At 46.4% G+C, this 19,431-nt stretch overlaps 1 protein-coding gene across 6 annotated transcripts in view; it reads right to left on the reverse strand.

Moving 5' to 3' along the window:
- The window catches only part of ARID5A (AT-rich interaction domain 5A), a 214,062-nt gene that overhangs the window by 23,558 nt on the left and 171,073 nt on the right, over positions 1–19,431 (reverse strand). For all 6 annotated transcript variants that reach the window (XM_069619081.1, XM_069619082.1, XM_069619084.1 and 3 more), the window contains one exon: positions 11,635–11,732. In XM_069619081.1, the coding sequence (XP_069475182.1) occupies positions 11,635–11,732 (98 nt within the window). The remainder of the gene's footprint in view (positions 1–11,634; positions 11,733–19,431) is intronic.

The raw sequence follows: 19,431 nt of genomic DNA on the forward strand, positions 1-19,431 counted from the left end.
GTAGTCCTGCAGAACTTGAACTGCCACCCCAAGAATACCCCACCTTCAGAGTCTTCCCCCTAATAACCCCACCTCCCACCCTTCCCACCTGAGTGGGGCTTGGTTGCTAGTAGCATCAGAGCGTACTGCCCCTCGCTCCATGCCCCTATCACTTCTCAGGTAACTTGTGCGGGGGGTCCTAAACCCAGCTTCTGACCTCTCCATGGACCAAATTTCACCCTGTACGGGCTGCATATGCAATCGTGATCCGGTTGTCTTCCATAGTCTCTCTTTACCCCCGTTCCTGCGTTTCCTCCCTTCTTCACCCCATGCACATTCCGAGGTACAAGCTTAGGAAGTCGTGAGGGAGTCCAGCCTGTGTGCTCCTTGTCTCCTCCTTCCTCTGTGTTTCTTCTCAACAGTCCTCCATCCGTCTAACTTTCTAGGGCCCTCAGGGTTCTCCCTTGCTCGCTTTGGGTCCTCTCCTCGCTCCTGCGATATGCCCAGTAGCTGCTCCCCCTCCTCACATGTCACAATTCTTCGTTGTGCCCCCTCCCACGTGAAGAGCAGACCAAATGGGAAGGTTCACTTGTAATTAATTTGTTAGACCTTGAGGTGTTGGACCATCGGGCCCATTTGTCTTCTCTTCAGGAGAGTCACTGTGCAAGATCTTGATATAGTTGGACCTCGTGCCCGTTGACCGTGACTCGGGCAGAGAATCATGCTTTTCTCATTATCTGTTCTTTTTGGGTAAAGCTCGTCATGGCAACCAAGACATCACGGGGTCTTGCCCCAGGTTATGGCAGTCGCTTTGGGCCCACCCTGTGTATTCTATCCATTCCTATCTGGGGATTGGAGTCTTCACCCAGGATGTCCGCAAATAGCTGGGAGACAGTTGCCCGGAGGTCACCATCTGTAACAGACTCCGGCAGATTTATTATTTGTATATTTGTACGTTGAGACCTGTTCTCAAGATCTTCGCATTGGAGCTCGAGATTGTGTGCCTCTCTTGCCAGCTGCTCCAGGGCCTCATCCAACTTCTTTGCTTCGTCTTCCATTCGCTGGACCGTTCTTTCCAGGCCATCAGTTCTCTCCTCGACCTTGGCCAGACATGCTCGCACCTCCTGCAGAGACTGTCTCATATCCTCCCTCAAGGTGTGGAACTGCTCCTGCACCAACATCAAGAATTGGTCCTGCAGATCTTTGAAGCAGGATTGCATGTCCTTCTTAGTCAGGACCTCGTCCCCCATTTTCTGCCTTACACGGTCAGGTGTGGCCTCAGATTCTCTAGTTGGTGGGCTTGTGGTCCCCGAGCTCCAAAGCTGTTTCAGACTCTTATGCTGTCTCTGTTGCGGGGGGGGAATGTGAGTGCTGCAGGGACTTTGCTCTTCTCTTGGACATTGCAGCTCAGATCTTCCTCCCAGTCTGGCGTGGTTTATTTATGGCAGCACCCAGGAGCGTGAATGGGCGCCAATGGATATTCACTCCCCGGTAGCCTAGCAGAGTCCCTCGAATGCCAGTGACGCCCAGGTACCACCCCCGCGGTAGCCTAGCAGAGTCCCTAGAATTCCAGTGATGCCCAGGTACCACTGAAGCTTGCAGGAGGTCCTGCTTGGAAGCCTCCTCCCTATAGATGTGCTTGGTTCAGACTGGTGTGCAGGATGCTGGGGCCACCGCTCCACCAGGCCCTCCTGGTGCCGAGGGGTCCGTTCTCGGTGGTTCCCAAGGCCTCCACGGAGCCTCTGCCGATGTTTCACCCGGGCTCACTGTGTGGGTGCTATCCTCGGTCCTCCTTGGGTGGGGGGGCAGCCAGCAAACATATACCGGTGCCAATCCGGGCATTAAGCTGCAAGTGCAGGGGCCAGGAGGGGGAGCCGCCCACCCTCCGCCGCGCTACTGTCGCCAGCCCCGCTCTCCCCTCCGGCCCGGCGCCGCAAGGCCGCACTTGCCTGATGGATGCCGCTCCGCGGTCTCCAGCCCCGAATAGGGCCCGGACCACTGCCAATGATGCAGCCCCTCGCTGCCGATGCCATGGGGAGGGATGCGGCCCGACTCCAATCGGATCCGCTGCTTCAAAATGCTGGGTGCCCCTCTGTCCTGCAGCCGCCTCCTGGTCCGTGGCCACGCTGTTGCCGCCTCCATCCGCCTCCGCCCTGGAGCAGGGCCATGCCAGTCCACGGCTACTTGGCCCACCGGGGGCCGGCACGCCACCCGCCTCCACCTTGCAGCTTCTCACTCAGGGGTCTAGCGGGGGGGCCGCCCGGTATTGCCTGCTCCAACAGGGGCACCAGACCACCGCCGAAGCCGCAGCACCCCCCTGGCGATGTCACGGGGGGGGCTCACCCCAACTCCAGTCAGACCCCCTGCTTTGAGACGCTAAGTGCCCCTCTGTCTTGCAGCCGCCTCCTGGGCCGCGGCGTCACCAACTCCCTCCGCCTCCGCCCCGGGGCCAGGGCACTACTCTGGCGGGCCAGACCTCTACTCGTCCCGCAGAGGTCTGGCCCGCCGCCCGCCTCCACCCCGCAGTTTCTCACTCGGGACGCCGGCGGGGGGCCACCTGGTATCGCTTGCTCCACCGGGGGCACCGGAATGCAGGTATTGATGTCTACGACATCCCGGATCACTCGCCTGTGTACATTTGCTTCTGGCCCGGCGGGGAGAGAGCTCACGCGCGTCCTCTCACGCTCGGCGCCATCTTGGAAGTCCATGAAGACAGCTCTTTCATAAGAGAGAAACACCAGGAGAAGGGAGGCATTCTACTAGACTTTAAAGACACCAGACACTAAGAGAAGGGAGACATTCTCCTGGTGAGAGACCTTCTCTTTTGCTTTGAACTTTTGGAGCTTGCCAGGCGAAGGGTGGCATCCTCCTAATGGAAGAACTTTGTTTTTTTGAACTTCTTTGGTTTTAGTGTAAGGCATAGAAGCACAGTTTTGGACAAGGATGGATTATCATTTGACAGACAGTCTGACATTTCCTTATTTTCCTAGGTTGAGTCAGGGAAACCCCTCATAGAGATAGGGTTTTGTAGCTTCAAAATAAGCTTACAACCTAGTCCTGGCACCTCATTGTCAGACTCCTGCTTTGACACTTTTGCAGCACCCTGGTTCATCAGAAAACAGATTTCATCAAGACAGTGCAACTGGGAGACTTTCTCATGTCTCTAGACTTGCAGGATGAATACTTTCATGTCCAGGTCCACAAGGCCCTCAGACGGTTTCTAAGATTCACTGTAGGAAACAACCATTACCAATTGAAGCTTCTACCGTTTGGCCTCTGGTCAGCACCAAGAACTTTCACAAAATGATTGGCTCCAGTGGCAACAGACCTGAGGAGACAGGGTTATCATGCATACCCCTGCCTCGACAATTGGTTAATAAGGGCAGCCACAAAACAGGAAACGTGGCGCGCTATAGAACACACAATTACCATGCTCAAGATACTGGGATTTTCAATCAACTACTACAAATCATGCATAGTGCCAACCAACAATTTGGTATTCTTGGGAGCACAGTTTGCTACCAGCAAAGGCAGGGTCTGACCCTAACAAGAAAGAGCAGAGTCTATTCCTTGACTCCTAACTGCATTCCAGCCAGGAGAATTCCTGACAGTGAGGAAGTGCATGCAGCTACTAGTCACCATGGCATTGTGCATTCCACGAATTCCTCATTGCATAAGACCATTACAAGAGTTCCTGTCAGACCGTTGGTCCCAAATACATGGAACATAGAACAACAAATTGCAGATCACGGGCCGCATTGCTCACCAACTTCAGTGGTGGGCCAACCACCACCATATAACGAAAGGGATGCCCTCTGCAAGAAACCCCTTTTCAGCATATAATAGTAACTGACACGTCCTTAACAGGATGAGGCACTCATGCGGGCGCCCTGTGCATCAAGGGACAGTGGAAATCAGAGGAAACGAAGCTGCACATAAATATCCTGGAGCAAAAAGCTGTATTTCAAGCAGTCTGCTCATTCCAGCCAGTGCTCAAGGGAACGGTGGTAAGGGTATTAACAGACAATACCACCACCGTGTACTATATGAGGAAGCAAGGTGGTACCCGGTCAAGGACATTATCAATAGAAGCACAAGCATTGTGGCATTGGGCAAACCACAACCGCATAACACTACAAGCATTTCATCTGCCAGGCAAGCAGAACAAACTCGCAGATCGGCCCAGCAGGGTGGCGAACCAATGCCACGAATGGCAACTATCAGACACCCTGCTGAAAAAGGTGTTAAAACAATGGGGCACTCCCACAATGGACCTCTTTGCAATTCTAGAAAACAAGAAGTGCCTCAGCTTCGCAAGCCACAAAAGGACTCTCTGGGAGACACCTTCACACAGTCCTGGGAGGGGATGTTTGCATATGCGTTCCCTCCCTTTCCAGCTATACGCAGAGTTATCTATATGATATCAATGTACTGGTGTGAAATCATTCTAATAGCCCCGGCATGGCCAAGGCAAACATGGTATTCAGATCTTCTTCACCAAACGCAGGAATGCCCCATTCGATTGGGACAAACCCTAGACTGGTACTTTCAGAACAACGATCCTCCACCACGATCTGGGGTCCCTGAACCTCAATTCATGGCTCCTGATTTCATAGAGTTTGGCCACATACCAATATCTCAGGACTGTAACGAAATCCTAAAGGCGGCCAGAGTGAAATTCTCTAACAAGCCCTACAGATAAAAATGGACTTGTTTCTGTAAATGGTATAAACAGGAACAGGTATCCCTTTTCAACATCACACTACAATGCATGTTACCATATCTACTAAAATTAGCAGAGGATGGTTTATCCCCTTCTTCTGTAAAGGTGCATTTGTCAGCAATTTCAATGTATAATAGACTGGATGGGTTCTCCCCACTCTATAATCAACAGATCAGAAAGCATTTCATGAGGGGGTTGTTTCGCACATACCCACCAAGCAAGAAACTGACACCCCAATGGAGCTTAAATATAGTCGCAGAGGGGCGCCTATGGACTATTTTTTGATGTTTTTTTGCATTCATGAAGTCGCCTTTCAAACCCATGCCGACAACGCACATTAGATAAGTCTTTTGGAAGGTGACATTCCTCGTAGTCACCTCATTCAGAAGAACATCTGAAATACAAGCGCTGTCTATGAAATGGCCATACTTATGTTTTACAAGGGACAACGTGATTTTAAGGACTAATCCACGTTTCGTCCTAAAAGTACTTACAGATTTTCATTTACAGTCTGCAATAGTCCTGCCAGCTTTCTTCTCAACTCTGTCAACCGCTGCGGAGACCGCTCTACATTCCTTAGACCTTCGTAGAGCCATAACGTTTTATATAGACAGGCCAAACTCATTTAGGCTCACATCACAACTGTTTGTGGTGTTCGGGCCTCCAAACAAAGGCAATGGCATCTCCAAACAAGGATTAGCCTGATGGGTCACGTCATCAATTTTCAGGTGTCACGCAGAAGGAAAGCAACACCTTCAAGTTCTGCTTTGCGTCCATTCCACCAGAGCAGTGGGAGCATCGGCGGCAATGTGATCGGGGATCACGCTGGCCGACATTTGCAAAGTGGCTACCTGCGCAGTGCCACACACAAGTTTGAAAGGCACTATTGTCTAGAATGGCAGAATGAAGCAGAAGTCAGAGTTGGGTGAGCCGTGTTGCAGCAGCTATTCCAATAAAGTAGGCCTTTCTCCCTGTACACCACCATTTCTGCATGTAGCTGCTGTATATTCTATTCAAGGCATCTGAATCCATGAAAGATCCAATGATGAAGAAGGAGTAAGTTGCTTACCTGTAACTCCTGTTCTCCAGCATTGGTATGGTTCATGGATTCACATGCACCCTCCATCCACCCCGGGGTGAAAGGCTTCAGTAGTAGTTACTCTGGGCTTAGAATCTGAAGATGACTCTCAGGGTGGGTCTATATACTCGACATCTCAGTGGCTGGGGTTGACTAGACCCAAAAGGACAGGGATAGACTACAAAACAGAGCTGTTTTTTATTTATATACCCCCTGCCTGCAAAACTACCTAGTTTTATGCCATGTTTATTCCATGTTCATGCTGCCTTAACCTAAATGATTCCATTGGTTTCTGCCTATGCTTAAGATGGATCCCATGGAAATTCATTGTAAATGTAATCTACAAAGGGTAATTTGCTGGCAGCTTTTGCATTTTCTTTTTACAAATTTGAGAGTAAAATAAAAGAGTAAAAGTGCTTTTGCCTGTATTTACTCTTTCTTTTTTGCACTCTTTTGTAAAAATGGAAAAGTGCAGGGGACCAAACAGCACATAAGTGCGCATATTGGTTGTGTCCTGCATGCAGTTACCGCTTTTAGCAAAACTAGCCTGATTGATTAAATTGTTTCTATACTGAGTGTGACAGTGTTTTATTCACAGACAGCGATTTATTTACAAACTGGGCCAGAGAGATGTATTTGCAATATGCAGACTGGATGCAAACTAGCCCTAAGGTGACCATGCTGAGTAACCGGGCCTAAAGATTTATTGGTTCGGGCCCTTTTAGAAAAACACCAATCACTCTTTAGGCACACCCCTTGTTGGAGCCCCACCCCCTCAACTTCGTCTACTGCATTTTCTCATGTGCTACCATTAAGAACCAATTATACATTGTATGTGCTTTCTCAAAAATTCAACACATTATTTTAAAAATGTTCTGTGGGATGGTAATCTCCCTACATGACTTAGGGTTCCCTCACCATGTATGGTCACTTGTGCTAATTTGTGGAAGATGTTAGCCCCTGTGGTAAAAATGTTCTCTTGCCCGTCACTGACCTTCACCCTTGTTTCTGCACTAGGTGAAAGATGTAATTTTGGATTAAAAAACAAGCGTTCATATTTCACCTATTGCAGCACTGTGGCATGATCATCTCATTCCTATTGTGCATGCATAATGGCTCAGGCCAGCTTTGGAGCATGGGGTGCCACAGTGCTTCTTCAAGGAGCTTGGCTGGACGCCTCAGCAGGGTTTACAGCCCCCCCACCCCTCATTTTCTGTTATGCCACTGACACATAATCTAATTGGAGTCCTGTGCTGACAGCGTCATGGTGTTAAAACGCCCAGATCCACGCATCTTCCTTTCAGCATGCTTCTGGTTATATCTGACTTAGGCCTTGAATTCTGCAGCTGACTGTTACATTACAAACTGAACACACAGCATGCAGCGTAGGGGCCTGCCATTGTGCCAGCCTGCCCCCAAGTAAAATGACTACAAACAAGGCTGATGCACGTGTTTGAGGTGGCCGATGGTACTCTTGTTCAGATGAGAATTGCCTAGCATTTCGGTACTGGAGAGCCTTTGTGGCTTGGACCAGACTGACATGCAAATTACTATTTCCCCTCTGTGAAGGGTGCACTGAGCAAAAACGTAACTGTAAACCCTCCCGAGTGGAAGAAATTCCATAGAACAGGTTATTTGAACCATGGTCATTCTTCGTAGAGTGGCTCCCACACTCTTGTTAAAGTTGCTATACATTTTTGTGAGCTGGGGGTTCCATGTGTTAAAATCGCAGCAAAAATTGCTGTGGTTACAAAATATCGCAGCAAAAATGCTGTGGTTTTTCTGCTGGAATCCATGTAAAGGATGCAGGGGATACCCCCGCAACTCCCGGACCCATTATACCATTTATGGGAAGTGGGGGACACCTCTGCAAACCCCGCTCCCATTAAATGGTATAATGGGGTACACCTTTACTGGGTCAAACCACAGCATTTTTGCCGCGATTTTTTGTATAGGTGACATTTTTGCTGCAATTTTATCACTGCATGCAGAGCTGGGCTGTCTCATCCAGCACTGTTTGCTTGCATGCAGGCACAAGATTCTGGCCTATTACAGTGCCCAGCCACTAAGCCAGAGAGAGAGCCATTGTTAGTCAGACACAAGATTGAGGCAGAAGAGAATTAAGGCAGCCACTGCCCACCCAACATCAATTCATCCTCAAATGGAAAGAACATCTCCCAAAATTCTGAACCCTAAATAGCACTAGCCGCTCTCCCACTCCAAAGTTGTTTAGAGAAAGAATGAGGCTAAAATAAATCCTTTGGGGCTTCTCACAAGATTATGTTCTTCTCCCCAGTATGGTTTTCTTTATTTATTTTCATTTCACACATTTCTCCCATGGTCTCTATACAACCACATCCCACAAAATGCTCACAACACCAATGAGGGGTCGTTAATGAAGCACAAATAATAGGATAATAAAGTGCTGTTGTATTTAAACCCTAATTGCTCAACTAGATTGGACTGTGGTAGTGCATGGAGAGTGATACTGATGGATAACAGCATGGGGTCATGGGAAGATGTGGGCATAGAGCAGAGAAGGGCAAATGTCGGAGAAGGTGAAGTAGGTGTCATACTGATGGGGCATGGATTGATACAAGGGGATGTATGTGGAAATAGAGTGTGCACCTAGCCTTTGGATTACGTCTCTCCAGAGACGGGACAAAGACTTCAAGTGCATGAATACAGAACATCTCCTCTCTAGAGGAGTGTTAGGCCAGGCAGCACACTGGCCTCGCATCCATAATCAATTAAAATGCACACTTTTAGAGACAGGCCAAATAATGGATGATCAGGTAATCTGAACACCCTCAATGCAAGGCATCCAAAAAGAGACTGAGAAGCAATTGACTGGTCATTTCCTATGCTGAGCCTTTCAAATGGTGGTGTGTTGAATTGGACATGCCTGTGCAATTCCTATAAATGTGTCCATTCTTAATTAAGGGTGGTGGTGATACAGATCTCAAACCCTCTGCCAATTTCCTACACCCATTTGGTCATAGAGATTATATTGACAGACCCCATGTTCTTGGACACACCTCTGAATCGATCAACGCTTAGAGAGAGGAACTTCTGTTTCTTCATTAAATCCTTTGTCTCTGTACAGTCTTATTGGACCTATTTGCTGTTTGAGGTAAACAATGTTATATACATGCACTGATCGACTGTCCCCATCCTGCACTGAAGGTAAAAGACTCTGCACTCTCTGGCTAACCACCTCAGCCCGTCCTGTCTTCGCAGGAGAGCATTTGTATCCCCGTGACAGTACTCTGGGCTTGCCAGCGTGAGAGATGGGAGGCTTATGCCTAATTCCGGAGGACGATAATATTTTTCGAGGTTCTCTGCTACTAGATTGAAAAACACTATTTTGTGTAGCACATCCTTCCAGTTTCCTCCTGCCTCTATGTCCTCTGATAGTAGGTGTTGTTATTAACATTTGCAATGGCAGTCAAAGTATTGACCTCAAACTAGCGAAGGGCTGAGTTGAACTTGCCAGGCTTTGAATCCGTGTTGTCTAGACTAAGCACAAAGGTTTGAGGTAAGCGCATAGCTTGTCAAGCCATTTTATAGGCTTAACAGCCAGAAACCATCCTTTCTGAATGTGACGTGTTCTTTCTCCCCTGGGTGAATCCTCGGATGCTCATCCTTCCTACAGGCAAAGTTCCCAGTCTCTGGAGAGAATGCAGAGAGCCATTATTTCCTCTTTCCCTGAATGATCCCACCCTTTCTAGGATCAACAGTATCCCCAGCCATGTGAGCTTATAGAACCCACGCTCTGAAACACTTGTGTTTGAGCGTGGTACAAATAAAATATCATATCACCTTTGCTACAGTCTACCTGTTTTATATCCTTTGGAGACTCCCCAGAACCTGTCCTTAATACATGTGGCATATTGTCTGTTCTTGGTTAAAGACACAGCACAGGTTGTTCCTTTGAGTGATGTGTTATATCCCTGGATGCGTGGATCCCATAATCCATCCTGCCTACAGGTGAAAGAATGTATTCCCTGTATTAATCTATTATTTTTTGTATCTATGTCTTAATTCCATTGTGAGTCACTGATTCACTGGCACATCTGTCAGAGGTTTTGAGCTGGGTCCATGCTACCCAGATGTACTTAGCAGCTGCATTTTGCCTGTCTTTGGCTACGTTTGGTTGAGTCAGGTGTTCTGGGAGCTCAGCCTGAGTCACTAAGCTTACAGCTACTCTCCCAGGTTGTTCCTCACAGGTTCTCACATTACCTAACTCCCCAAAAGCCATTGGTCTTGTAGGTGACCAATTTCTCCGCCTCTGATTAATCCCTAAAAAACATGCCTCTCACACATAACTATCTAATTATCCTGGGCCTACTCCCTAGAACTAATCAAATGCAGGCTGCAACCATGTTATCACTATGCACAATTAATGTAACTGACAAATGTTACTACAAAGTCATTCATTTTGCAAAGTAGGGCGGCTGAACCAGTCAACACTGCAATCCTAAATGTACATCTTGCAATATTGGTCGCCGCCAACATTTCAACCGTGATTGCTCCCCTGCCTGCTTGCTTTATGAACAGTTGTTTTTCATGAAAATAAGCTGAAGCACAATTCTTGAATCATATTCTGGTAGTCCTGGTATTGTTAGCACTTCATTTTGCATTCCTGTAGAGTTCATAAATACGGGACTAGAAGCATCTGAATGCAAAGTAATTGGCTCAAAAGCACACCTTTTGCTCCAGAAAATTGGCATTGCCATTTTTATTTTATCAAGTTTGATTAAACTTTAGTAGCCTTGTTAGTTCCTCACATTTCTATCTTATGGTCTTAAAAACCTATACTGTTGTTAAATGTGGCACAGTAGGTAGGGAAATCATGTGTTACAAACTGGACTACTGCAATTGCCTATATGCTGGTTCACCCAATCATATCCAGCATCTACTGGTCCTTCAGAATGCAGCAGCCTGTATTGTGATAAACAGCAGCAAATGAGACCACATAACTCTGATTCCGAAGAGGCTCCACTGGCTTCCTGTACAGGCCTCAGTAGAATTCAAACTCTTGACAGTGATCCACAAGACCTTTCATGGCACTGCTCCAACATACAGGAGTCTGTGTTTTTCTTGTTAGTTTGGACTATTAGGTGTTTACGCCTAAACGACTACATTAGAGTAAAGTTAGGGAGAAATGGCAAATGAGGAGGGACACAAAGCGTGAAGGTGTTGTTTGGTTATTTGCCCACCAACTGACTGCCCATGGCCAAGCTAATCCCTATGGCCATTCCCACCGAGTTCTTGTCCCTCCCCGCCAAAAACTACTCCTCATGGGAACTCTTTCAGCTCGTTTTGATCAAGCCTTACATCAGACTTTGTGCTCGAACTGCCTGCCAGTACTGGCAATGCTCTACCCGACTCCTGAGATCGTCATAGCGCTGGTCTTTATCAGTCCCCAGATTTAGCAGATCTCAAACCTTCAGTAGATACTGCACAGTAATCCTTTGCAAGCTTCGGAGCAACCTTCCTCGAGACTTGCGAGAAATTACAGACATTTAGAATAAGGTTGAAGACCTTTCTGTTCTGGTTCACCATACTGCATTGGGTTAGCGCTAAGAAAGTATGTCGGGTAGGTGCGCCATTCTCAGCTGATTAAACTTGAACCGGGATTATAATGTCTGCATATTACTATTTCTTTTTGGGTGATGGAGACAGGTTCTACTAACCTAAAAGGCAGTACTATTTTATACATAGCTTTCTCAACGAATGACAGACAGCTTTTCAGACAACCACATTTGTTTCACCCTCACTGGGCATCATCAGTTTGGTCCAAACTGCAAAGAGGGCAGTACTTCTCATTGTACACATGATGGGGATGTACCTCTCGTAGTGGCGGCGGGTGCAGGTTGCGGCACTGGTGCTGCCTGGGCTGCCTCCCAACTCATCATAGACGTTTTTCCAAAGACGTCGTCCAGTGACCTGTGGGGCGACAAAGACGAGACATGTCAAGTGGTGCCAACACCTTGTTTCCCTAAGGCTAATGTTAGTTCTGCTGAAAAAACTGCTTTTTTGCTGACGCCACCTGTACAATCAGGGGATAGAGGAGGTACTGACAGTTCTGGGCCTCAGGACCTAGTACTGTATTTATTGAAGGTACAGGGTGTTTTAATCTGAAACACTTACAAAAAGGAAACCGTCCAATCCTGAGGCCGGTGCCGCACATAAGTGGGAGAGGTAATGATCAACTGACGGGTACATGGTGGGGAAGAAATGAAACAGAAAACCAGGGACAGGACAGACATATTACATTAGTCCAAAAGGACTGCATATATATTGTGGGGCTATGTGCAGTGGAGTTAGTTGTAGGGGAGTCGGGGAGAGCATCAATGTGTGAGTAGGTGGAAGATGGTCTTCTTTGGTTAAGGAGGTAAAGTTTTAGTGCAGATTTGAAGGAGTGGCTAAGAGTGTTCTGGTGGAAGTGTTCTTAGAACGCAACTCCCCTTCCTGCATAGGGACTGTTGTTCCTTCTGTGCGGCTTGGACTGGACACGCAGAGACTTGTAGACCCCTACTATGCTCTCCACACCGAAATTACTTAGATTAGCCACATTGAGGCTGCCTTCTCATGATCTGTAGATGCACATAAAAGTGAGGCATTATAGCCAGTTCTTTGGGATTAGTCGCCTTGGAATGGATCATGTTCTGCTGGAGGTCAACGTGACGAGAATTGATGAGCTGCTCACTCGCAACCTGTTTCATTAATCATCAGATATTCCCACATCACTCCAGTTACCCTACCCAAAAGGATCTTTATGTTATGAACACACAGGCCTGCCGGGACTGGTCCCTTACATTCTGTGTGAGGGAATGTTTTAGGTACTGCTCAGGAGCTGTGACAAACCAGATCATCGTTCATGGCAAACACATTGAAGACTGCTTACGTCTGAAAACATCCACAATATCCAGCTGCTGTTGAGTGCCAACGAAAGACTTCAGGTAATCCCCACATCAAGTTGCATGTGCATAGTTGGCTGATCATAACCCCTAAGGAGCTTAGGCCTGTCATGGTTATCAGTAGCATTGCTATCAGTTTTATCACCTCGAAATCAGTTGTCAATTTTCTGGCACTTGAGTTAGAGGAGGCCTGAGGTGTAAAGAGGGGTTTAGAGAGGGAGCATCCGTCTGTTATGCTAGTGATGGCATCTCCCATCTTGGTTTTTAAACTGAGTCGGGATACAAGTTGTCGTAGGAAGGGTTACATATCTTTATAACGACATATTTTATAACGAATGTACATATACCGAAAATTTTGCAACGACAAACAACAATGTTTTTTTGAGGGGAGCCCAATACGCCATTTCCCACCACTGAAAATCCAACCCCAACCGTTTCGGCGCAATATTTAACCCTTTACCCCACCCCCAGATACATTTTCGTTACGGTTTGTCATTGTAAACCTTTCGGTATATGTGCATGTCTACATACAAATTTCGCTATAAAGACTGGATACTGGTAGGAAGAACCAGTGGCCTTCTCCCACTAAACCACAAGGGGCCGAATGGAACTAAATGCAGCTTCCTGCATGGTGGTTGGGGTCCGGACGTGCTCTAGAGATAGAAATAGGGCATAACGGATATTGTTAAAATAAACATACCCTTGAATACCTAAACATTGTCCCTAACTATTCCGGTTCAGAGTGGCACAGCCAACCAAAGTCATCATTGAAATGCTAAAAAGCCAAAGTTCATGTTTCTCGGACAACCCCCTGGAGGAGGAGACACGTCTTCCCACTGGAGTCCCATCCTTTTTCTCCACACCTGCAATGTCCCATCCATGTTAATAACATTCCAAACACCTGGCATAACGTGTCCGGAGAGGAATGCCTCCAAATTTGGGAGCCGAGCCCTGTGCCTCAGCTATCCAGTTGTGTGTCTTCTCTTATAAATTCCTGCCTCAGGCAGGTAAGTGAGAGTACGCCATTGTAGCAATGGTGATAAGTTAGGATATGAAAAGTGGGAATAGTTGCTATTTCTTGAATTTATGGTTTTCCCATTGGATGCCAAGGGTGCCTTGAAAATCCACCAATCACTTAATGAACTTGACACGGTCAAATTTAAGCACCCGGATACAGTTGCTTGTAGCACACCCTGCCTCCAAAAAGCTATACAAGGTTCTAGGTATGCCCACAAGAGAGTCCATCTCCAGCCAGAGAAGTCTGCTAGCCTTACAAAAGGGGGTGGTGTATTCCCTGATGGTTTCTCATCCCTGCCCCTCGCAAAATAGTCAAATGATATTGCTAGCTTTAAGTCCAAAACCTGCTCCTCCTCTAAATCCACTGGAGAGGAAATTCTTCTGGTCTACATGTTTGGGTTGTTGTCTGGGTTTCAGACACTGGTAGAAGCTGGTAGACCTCTATGGTGTGCTGTGCAGGTTCTACCTGGGAGCTGAAGCAGCTATTTCCTACCAGGGTTGTCTAAAGTCAGCGTCCCATGCCAGCAGAATGGCAGTTTAGTGCTGTCTTTGAAATTTTAGAGCACTACATGGTTTGGCATTCTCTACTAATATATATTTTTTTAGCACACCAGAGATTGGCGGCGCTGATGTATGGTTTCAACGTGAAAAGATGTAGACTTCACTGCACAGGTCTCCAGTCATCTCCTGCTTGAAAGACGTTGACTGGAACATACAGGGATTTAGGGCCAAAGTCCAAACCAATTTCCAGAAATGTGCCAACCGTTCCACCCACCTCCCACTTTGCAGAAATTGACCAGCATGGCATGTGTGACTGCCTGCCGTTTTCTCAGCTGCTCCCATTCTGAACCTTTTCTTTTCATTTGTTTTTACCATTAAACATTAGCCTGGGAGACTGTTTATTTGGTTTGACTTGTGAATCATATTGTCCCATTTTGGAAAACACAATGGTAGGATTTCACACCGTTCCAACCTTTTTCAGTGTGAATTTCATTTGTGGCAATTTCCACCGATTTCACCCATGTTACATATATCTGTTCTGGTTCTGTATTCATAGTTTGCAGGGTATGTATTCCTGACCAGCAACCAGTCCTGGTTCATTTTAATGAATACAGGATATTATTTTTAAGCAATAAACCCCAGCGGGCAGGGGAGTTACCAGGTCAGGTTATGCCCCCAGGCCGAGTTTCACTTGGACCTTAACGTTAGCCCCGGGGCATTACCAGGCACGGTAAAGCCCCCATCCGGAGGGGTGTATTGCCATTAGCATTCCAGAATGCTTTTTTCTGGGATGCTAAGCGTTTTTTTTTCTCCGAAATTGAGAAACAGCGTCTTTGCTGTTTCACACCTTGAAAACTACGAGCCAAGATGCCCACCTACATGTAGTCCCTTCTCGCCATTGCCGTGACGGGGACGTGCCAGGAACACCGATTGCAGGCATTGTGAATAGACAATTCGATTATCAAGGGGAAGCAATGATTATTTAATCTTTGCCTAGAGGCGCCTGGCACCATAGACATGAAAATGAAGCAATTGCACGGCTAGGACCAGGGATGGATAATTCTACTGGATTATATAACCTTCATATGTCTTTCTGGAATTATTAGGAAACTGGCATCAGACAATTATGGTGGATACATATTGTTTACTCCCCATTAAAAACGTGAGGTGTGCAGGATGTGTTGTTTGTTGACTTAGAGACATCTGTCCATCAGAAGGCCAAAGAGGGACATAAGACGTGGTGCTGTGCTGTCAGGTGGCAGTACTCATCTGGCCAACCCAGCAGAGCAGAGGGAGCTGGAGAACAGACAGAGGACCCTAACACCCAAGGCTGGTATGAAACAGGGACCCAGGGAGAGTGTTGCGCTCCCACCAGACTTAGAAAGAGAGGAAGCAAGTAAATAAAGTTATGGGTTCCAACCCACCACTGAGTTTAAACTTAATTCTTTGTAGCATTTAATTAATGTGTGAGCCAAGTCTAGCTTGTATCCGGGATTTTCCATGTCTTCCTGCAGTGAAACTTAAAACATGGGGTGAATGCCTTGCACCAGAGGCTGGAATCCAAGTTGCTGATCCCTGCGCAGTGCAGGAAAGATGGGGCAGGGCTCCACCAGCAATGTGATCCAAATACAGGTATTGCAGGTGTCCCATCTCCTGTGTACATGTGCATGTGGCTAAGCACGGGTGCTATCAGGGTTGAGGTTCACTCTAAAGGTTAAGCACTATGCCACAGATTTCACTTGAGGTGCTCCCACCGTTGGCCTTTTAAGGGTGCTAGGAGAACCATATTGGCTGTCATGGGTAACGCAGTCAGTGCCGACTCTGAGCACAGCCTGCATTGGAGGGTTAATGGGTGGAGGGTGATGGCACAGTGAGGCCCTTGCACTCCTGCGAGAGAGAGAACCGAAGAAGCGTCAAGGGAGGTACAACAAGAGCTGTAATAACTGGTATTATTGCGCAACACAAGGCGACTCGGTTTACTGACCCTAAAAAGATTCAGGCATGAATCGACCCTGGATTGAAATCTTTGACTACAGGTAAGAGTACACAGATCTGGGCAGCAACACTCAGCCTGCAGAGCTTTATAACAAACTATCAATCAAAGAAATGAACTAACCAATTCCATGGTGAGATTAAGAGTTTTGGCATCCATCCATGGCTAAAAGGGTCACCAGGAAACTCATTGGCTGACTATTTGTGTTCATCTCTGAAAACGTCTCCTATGCTATAATCTCAGATCTGTTCTAGGATTTACGCACCTTTTCATTGTAATATATGCCTTCAGTAAAATATTGTGCGCTTACACAAGCGAGGTCCCAATGGAATTTGAGGTATGTAGAAATAAAAGCCAAAGGGTGCCCAGGGTTAGGGAAGGCATCCTTTCCTAAACCCTGAACTGCTGGGAGGGTTCAATTCCTCAATGGTACCCGTCAATCCACTGGTTGGTCAGTGGTCCTGGTTGGGGGTGAAGGTGGTGCGTTACATGTGAAAGAGACATTCTGTGCTCCCCCACTTGTATGCCATACAGTCCTCCGAGAGGAAATATATATGTGTGGTTTAAAGAATGAAATAAATGTGCATTACCCAAACTGACCTTTTACAATTGACCTTTTGTCCTAATTGACCTAATAATAGTGGTCCTAATTGACCTTCTGCACAATTGACCTTTACCTTTATTTTACTTTTTATATATATGTATGGGGTGGGTTTGGGGTAATACATAATATAATGAGATTGGATAGGGGGTTGCTGGGGGTTTTGGATTCAGTGAGGAGTTGTGGGGGGTTTCCCCCCCCGCATATATGTCCTAATTAACCTTCATTTCACAATCAATTGTGCAGAAGGTCAATTCTCCCACGATCACTTTTGAAAAGGTCAATTAGTATACATCGAATAAATGCAGGAAAGATGTTCTGATGTAAATGTAGGCATCATTGGTGGCTTTTAGATTCAGTGCTCAAAGTCTAGAACATTTTTAAGGACCAAAAGGAACAAATGTAGAAGGGGGCTCGGCGGTTGTGATAGAAAATGCTTGGCCTTTGCTTTTAGAAATGTGCTTTGAAAATGTGACTTGAAGCTCAATTACTTCCGGCGACTCATGCGCCTCTTAGTCTGCCAGTTCCTGGAGACCATTGTTTGGCCAGGGACCCACCTTGGCGTTTTTGTTTTGGGTTGCCTCATGTAAACATTGTTGTATTGTTAAAGTATTTGCATTTGCCTCTGAAAATTCAGAGACCCCTCTGAGGACCGAGAAGTTGAAAATGCTAAGAGGGGACACACATCTTTCAACGGGTCAGCAGCTTCTTTGCCACAGGCAAGTTTGCAAATGCATTCTGTCTCGGACCTCACTCTGGAGAACCAAAGGGTAATCCCAGCGAGCCCCCTTTAACCATTGCTTTTGCTGCAGGTGGCCCTGCGATGCTGGATAGCTATGAAGAAACATTAGTATATGTTACATTTGGACAATGATGAGATCAAAATGCCCCTCTTCGCATTTAAAAGAGGGAAGAATATTGAACAGCATTTGATCAAATCTGATAGACAGTCTAACATACCTATTTACAATTTAAGATCTTATTTTGGTTTATCAAAAATTGGGGGACATTTCCCTTGTGGAGGTTGCTCTGTCTGCAAATATACCACTAATGAAACAGCTTTTGAAGTGAATGGCAAAGATTGTACACATAATATTCCCAGCAACTGTAACAGGCATATGTGATTTATGTGATTCAATGCCCATGTAAAAAATTGTATGTAGGCAAGACTAGTAGACAAGCTAAAACTCGGATCATTGAGCACCATTCCAAGATCAGGACAAAGACCATGGCAGCTCCACTAGTTGAACACATTTTGTCAAAGGGGCACATCCAGGATGACCTCAGTTGGTGGATCATTGATAGGATTCAAACCAATAATAGCAATCTGAGAGGCAATATACTGGCTAGACATGCGCAGTTCTGGTTATAAACCTTACAGAGTTATAGCAATGGCCTTAATGATAGAGAGGAATGGCATCCATTGGGATGTATTTGATCCAACATGACATTTGACTTAGCTCTTCATTCCACTTCAATCTATGGGGTTACCCTCTGGGAATACCTCTGATGGATTGTTCCATGAGTATAGTGATTGGTCCAGGTGGATTGTTGACTCTTGTCACTTTATTCCTTAATTTGAAAGCCTTACAGAACCGAGTGGGTCCCTATATTGATGGGCAAGCATGTACAGTGGGGTTATATTGCGACCAAGAATAAAATATACACAGGAGTCCATCATTCCCCATGGCTATTCATTTAGGGAATTCACTACTAGCCAATATACTGTGACCTGGACTTTTCGAACAATGCCTGGGCCGCATATGTTCCCTATACAATTCCACACTGTTTCACCAATCTGCACCAAGTTTTGCACAGTCACCTGTAAGGACCCTCCAGACATTATTGGCTACTTGACCTCTGGACACCCCACCCCTTTCCCCGGATTAATGCAAAAGAGAAAATGTTGGTGTGGGTTTGTGGCTTCGCGTATGTTCCCTGTACAATTCCACACCGGTTCGCCAATCTTTACCGAATTTTGCACAGTCACCGGTTAGGACCCTCTGGACATTACTGGCTACATGATTTTGATTTTATTTTGATTTTATTTTATTTTATGTGTACCGCGCACCACTGACCCTGAGGCTTAAGGGCGCCGACAACCAATCAACATTGCTACATAGCCCAGATACTGAGCACAACATCTAAAAGACACAGGCAAGTTGAAAAACATCAAATAAAGAGTAAAAGAAGAAAAATTAGGCAAATGATCCTGCTCCACACACCAAGATGTCCGTAATCCCTATGTTAATTCTAATGAATGTTGACCCTCTGCGCCACACTGTCTTAGTTCTGTCTTCTTCTAATGGTGGTTCCCTAAATGCAGCTATCTAAACTCCCTTGGTGACTTTGTAACTCTACCTACTCTTACCAAAGGGTTGTGTTCCAATGGGGGTTTGGATAGTGCCTTGAACTCACTCTGTTAGTTTCAGGCTAGTTCACTCACGCCCACACTCGCCTCTTCCCTTGTACGTTTAATACTGTTCCTGTCCTTCATACTTCTCCTATCCCTTTTGTCCCTCTGATCTTTCTTTCTGCCTAGCCATCACATACACCCTTTGATGTCACTTCTCATCTTCCACTACTACCCTCGTCCACTCTACTACTCTCCCT

The sequence above is a fragment of the Ambystoma mexicanum genome, chromosome 10, assembly GCF_040938575.1.
Source record: "Ambystoma mexicanum isolate Mex_15411 chromosome 10, UKY_AmexF1_1, whole genome shotgun sequence".
Lineage (NCBI taxonomy): Eukaryota > Metazoa > Chordata > Amphibia > Caudata > Ambystomatidae > Ambystoma > Ambystoma mexicanum.